Source organism: Tachypleus tridentatus, chromosome 7 (genome assembly GCF_004210375.1).
Source record: "Tachypleus tridentatus isolate NWPU-2018 chromosome 7, ASM421037v1, whole genome shotgun sequence".
Classification (NCBI taxonomy): domain Eukaryota; kingdom Metazoa; phylum Arthropoda; class Merostomata; order Xiphosura; family Limulidae; genus Tachypleus; species Tachypleus tridentatus.
In genome coordinates this window covers 1,971,009-1,977,008 of record NC_134831.1, presented here as the reverse complement: position 1 = coordinate 1,977,008, position 6,000 = coordinate 1,971,009, and the positions used below count along the sequence as shown (strand labels likewise).

At 34.6% G+C, this 6,000-nt stretch overlaps 1 protein-coding gene across 1 annotated transcript; it reads left to right on the top strand.

Moving 5' to 3' along the window:
- The first annotated feature begins 1,315 nt into the window (after nt 1-1,315).
- On the top strand, nt 1,316-5,898 carry LOC143254985 (uncharacterized). The gene is made up of 3 exons (XM_076509939.1): nt 1,316-1,406; nt 2,139-2,368; nt 5,567-5,898. Exons 2-3 carry the CDS (start codon nt 2,151-2,153, stop codon nt 5,796-5,798), a joined length of 450 nt encoding a protein of 149 aa, XP_076366054.1. The 5' UTR covers nt 1,316-1,406; nt 2,139-2,150; the 3' UTR covers nt 5,799-5,898.
- Nucleotides 5,899-6,000: the final 102 nt, after the last annotated feature.

Below are 6,000 nucleotides of genomic sequence, written 5' to 3'. Positions count from 1 at the left end.
GGACTCAGTAGATAGCTCAATGTGGCTTTGCTAGAAACAAACACACACAAATATGTAAAAGTGAGGGTGTTACAACACTCCCAGTTCCGACGCTTATATCTAACGTACGTACGTAACAGTGTTTTACAAAAAATTCCTCTGTATGATATGTTCAGAATGGTTTCCATTATCCTCAATACGTACTTCAAGACGTTCCTACTCAAGTGTTCAATTTACACTTTGTTGATTGTTCTTTTAAATGCTTTATTCATAAAATAATATTCCACTATGCAAATTCTTTCTTCAACATCGCGCTGTGGCATTTTAATGTATGATTTCCAAAAGGAAAACACAAAATGTAGTTGAATTGGTCAGTACAAGTAACTGGTCTTGGGTCACCATACCAACACATGTGGAGGGAAGGCAGCTAGTTATCACCACCCACCGCCAACTCTTGGGCTGCTCTTTTACCAATGAATAGTGGGATTGACCCTCACATAAAAACGCCCCCACGGCTAAAAGGGCGAGCATCTTTGGCGCGACGGGGATGCGAACTCGCGACTCTCGGATTACGAGTTGCACCCCTTAACCCACCTGGCCATGCCGAGCCTTGGGGGGAGGTACCATGTACACAAATAAATATATATTCTATATTAGTTATGGAACAGGTAAATTCAATCTTCTTTCAGTTATTCGTTACACAGAGAAAGGAAATTTATAAATATAACAAATGGCCATAAAAGACTGAAAAATATTTTTTTCTAGGAGGGAGGGGTTGGGATGTGACCTGATTACTAGGAAAACCATATTTTCTATCTTAACTGTGATCATTGACTTCAAAGCATAAACAACGCATTATCTGATAATTGTACACCAATCTTTATTATCCAGTCAAAGATAAACTTCATTACAGGAGCCAGATTTAATGGGGGGCACTCTTCGTCAGCGTCACCCTAGTTCCACCACTTATGGAACTAACAAGTAGTGGTAACCTGTAGTTGAACGCTGTTATCGAAAATTTAATTTTAAAAGCAGTGTCATCAGTTGCATGATTTGCTTATATGGGCAAATCTATTTTGTATATTTTCACGAAAATCGTGGTAATTAATTTCGACTTTACAAATTATACTTTACGATATTGTAAGTACCATAAAATGATTTATTTGAAAGTGTAAACTGTTCGGTCTACAATTTTCAATGAAAGTATATACGCTTATAAAATATCTGTACAAGTTTTTTTTAAAGTTAAGAACTCTTGTAAACTGTAAACGTTTCAGAGGTCAAGTTATTATGAGAACGATTTAAAACTTTGTTACTAGAGGGCGGTGTCGGTATATAACGAGCGTTTGAAAGGAGATCTTGACATTTCATGGATATCTTGCGAAAATAATCATTATTCTTTTTACGCTGCTGATTTTATTGAAAAGGTAAATTATTATTTTTAATTATTCGTAATTCTGTGGAAACTAAGTCATGTTAATCTTAAGAAATAAGTGCATAAAGATGCACAATATTAAATATAGTTTAATTGGCATTGTTTCTTTGTTGTGAAGCGTAAACTACAAATGTGTTATTATTGGTCTGCCAATCGCGAGTATCAAAATCAAGTTACTAGCATTACAAGTCCTCAGACTTATAGCTGAGTCACGGTGGTTGTTAATAGGCATTAAAGTAGAAACTATTCGATTAGGTCTGAAACTAAGACTGGCTTTTAAAAATGAATTGTATATGACGTATTTCTGGTTTTGGAATCTCATGGGTTCTGTGTTTCAACTTTTTTATTATTCATTGAGTGTTGGAAACCGTCGAAAAAGTAAATAGAAAATAAATAAAAACGTGCAGTGGTAGAGTAAAATAACGAGAGTAATTAGTACATATGACTATTTATAATTTAGGAATGATTCTTACAAATGTTTGTTTCAAAATCCCTGATTAATAATTATCTATAATAATAATCTCAAATATCCACCCTCCACCCTTGTGGTTCAGCGGTAGGTGTTTGGGCTTACGATAGTAAAAATGACAGTAAAAATTGTGGTTCTCTACACACATTGGGCGCCACTCAGATAGCCCACTTCGTAGCATTGGATTTGAGAATATTTTGATAACAATATCTAATATTACAAAATAAAATTATTTAACTATTTTGTACATTTCAGAAACCTGTCACTATGAAATGCGTCGCCATGCCTTTCCTGTTTCCGCTGTCAGTATTGTATATAATCACAGATCTCGGTGACTGTCAAATAAGATGGATGGCCTTTAACAGCTGTATTTTCAGAAGTATGGGTTTCTCAACCTTGTTTGACAAAGACGTTCGCTGCGCTACGAAAGAGATGTTTAAAAGTTTATACAAAATGACTACTAGAAAATGTATCAACTGTGACGAGTAAGTGAACCTCTTAGTTGATGAGTCGAAATTACTGATTAATTTTCAGATTTCCAGTATGTATTTAGTAACTATGCCTCATATTTTCTATATGTTAGAGAATCATATATATATATATATACAGGGTGGCCCAAAAAATGTATATACACTTTGAATGATTATAAATACAATAATTATTAACATATATCTAGGTTTTATAATCGAATTTTAATAAGACAAATGTAGAATCTTTTGAGTTATCGCAGGTGTTCGAACTGATGACCGTTCTGATCCAGGCACTGCTGATAATGCGGACGGGTGGAATTACAAACTTCACGAATCATTTCATTTTTGTATTTGGGTGCATTCTCTTTCAATTGCTGCTCTCAGCTCATTGACTATTGCAGGTTTTGTGCTATAAACTTTATCTTTGGCGTATCCCCATAAATAAAATAGTCCAGAGGTGTAAGGTCTGGTGAACATGTAGGAAATTTTGTTTTGAAACTGTACATCCACTGCAGCTTTTGCCAGGTACCACTCACAAAATTCAACTATCTGGTCAGGATCATCTTCATTGAGGGCGTGGACTAATGCCGGAATAAAACTTTTCCAATGAACGCGCTTCAATGCTCGATTTTGGGATTCCTGTCTCATAGGCTGTTGGCCAAACAGATTTTCTTGGAGATCGGTGGAGACTTTCCAACAGCTTTGCTTCTCGTGTGGGACTGGTGTACGACCGCGGTCTTCCAGAACGCCCTTTATGGACGTCTTGAACAGTTCCATTTGTTTCAAACTTATCTCTGATGCGAGTAATGGTGAGTCGCGTTGGTGGATCTGTTTGAAACTCCCTTCTACACCGTCTTTACACTTTAGCTACGTTCTCACACTTCCAGTAACACTTTAAGGTAAATTTCCTTTTCTTAAAACTTAGTCTTGCTTTTGTCATTACTTTAAATCAGTTGCATGTGTAAAAAAAAGAAAGTTTGAGTGAGTTATAATCATTCAACGTGTGTATACATGTTTTAGGGCGACCCCTGTATATATTAAGTTCTCTAAATTAAAGAGTAAAACTAATACGAGTTTCATGATCGTGGATAATCTCTGACTTTTATTGGTGCAGCCATATTGGAAGTCAGAAACGAAATATTAAAATATCTGTGGCATTCATATTAAGAAATAAATTAATTACGGCATTTTGATTAGCAACTCTTCACAGTAGCCCGAGTTTGACCAATAAATGTTTTAATGTGTTTCTCCATGAAAAATATTATTAACCATAACATACTAAACAACTGATAAGTGATAGCGGTCAACTCAAACATCGCTAGTGATAGCATCACGGTTCTTGTACAAGATAAAAAAAATTTACGCACGATCGAAAAGATAGGTAATTCACATAAAAACAACAACAAACCAACACCATATTCCAACATAACAAAAACTTTAGACTTAAAACAGATTCAACAAAACAGGAAAATATCCATAAAGAAAACTACCATGACACAGGAAAGTATCCATAAAGAAAACTACCATGACACAGGAAAGTATCCATAAAGAAAACTACCATGACACAGGAAAGTATCCATAAAGAAAACTACCATGACACAGGAAAGTATCCATAAAGAAAACTACCATGACACAGGAAAGTATCCATAAAGAAAACCTCTCTATCAAACTTCTCTATCATGACACTGAAGAATTCCCATAAATTCCCACGACGCAGGAAAATATTCATAAAGTAGAAATGGTTCTCTTGATTAAAGGCACAAAAAAAAACAAATTTAAATCGGAAAACAAAATAATCACATAGGAAATTATTGGAACTAACAAACGAATTACCTCCACTGTCCTTCTAATAAACATTATATTATATTATTACGAATTAGGTGAGTATTATTGGCCATGTTATTTTCATAATATAAATATACAATTTAACTGTCATTCATTGACTTAAAAATGACATCGTCATTTCAACTCCCAGCTCCAATTACTTAACATTAATTACAATAAATGAAAAGTAATGGATGTTGGATATTACAATTTAAATTATGAGTATAATTATTATGGAAATAACCTTAATGGCGTTGTGAAAAAAAGTTGATGTATGGATTCACATACAGAGGTCATCATTTTGTGTCAGATGTCATCAAGTAAAAGATCAAACAAACCCATTTTTAGGAAATAATATTGTACTAAACCCCAAGAATAATGGGTGAAACTGTGTGTTTTATACATAAAAGAACCGCTTGTATGGAAGACCTAATACATTGTATTAAAATGATTTTGAAAATAATAATCAATCAATCGTGTGATAACTACAACCAATATAAAAGTCGCAGCTTAATACATATATCAGACCTTCATATTGACATTGTTTGATGTTTAGAAGGTAGTATAATGATACTGAAAACTAATCACTTTTTGAAAGGGTTGTGACAGCTTTTTCCAGCGCAAAATCTTTATACACTCAGATAATATAGATGCACTCCATTGACGATTTAGAATTTTCAAGACAGGAATATCCTTTATACTTAATGATATTGAGAAACAAAGAAATATAGATCAATTTGAAGTATCAAGACCATACAGAACAAGACTTGCAAGAAGTCGTACACTAGCTGTCATATGCAAAGACCCTTGTCTTCTAACATGAGAGAATATACCAACACAAAAGTCAACAAAAAAGCCAAAACCATGCCACAGACAAAAGTAAGCAATATAATCAAGAAGGATCTTTGTCTAAAAACGAGACCAGCAGGTACGAGTTTCCCAAGTTAAGACTTCCAGTCGTGCCTCATATACAAGCGTCGTATACCTCAGATACATAGAAAATTAAGTATGTATTAATGCTACTCTACAGACAGGCATGTTTTTCAAGTCACCAGATGCAGTATCTTCTGATTTCAGGGCAACTGGACAGTTGAAACGGGAGCTATAAAATCCTCACCCTCGAATACTTGATAGATTATGGAAAGCTTAGGAAAGGAAAGCTGTGCCTTGAACATGACAAACTTGCGTCGAGACCTGTCGCAACAAAAACTAAATTGTGTAGGTATTGTCAAGGTTCACGATTGTTACCAAGAGCATAACTGCATGTCGCAATATCCACTGCAATGACGTGACGAGGTTTCGAAATCGTTTTAATATAACATACTAAAGTACACACTATAATCTCTCTCAACTTGTGTAATTTTATTTTTTATTTTTTTTTTGTCTAAGGTATTTTCACTGTCAGGGCAACTACAACGCTGTATTTAACTGTGATCAGAATCTGAGGTCCAGACAAACTGCGGTAGCGATCAGCGATTGCTGGCAGTCCTTGCGGGGAGAAACTAACAGAAGAGCTAACAGATACGGAAGAAGAGGAGGCAACTGTGCCAGAAAGTATCTTTGTGCCGTCAACTGCAAATACAACCCGAGTCATGAAACTTGTTCATTATTAAATTGTTGAAAACCAACATTTAGTTTGTCTTCGAGCAAATGTCGCGAAAAATAATTTAAAACGATATTGTTGAAAAGTACAGTAGAATAATTAAATTTTGTTTTGTTGATTTATCGTGTTTCTTTTTTACTTTTAAATAATATTACCAAAAGGCGAATGGGTGTATTTCGTCAGTTGATGTTTCGTTTCACTCTAGATGTATAAACTACAT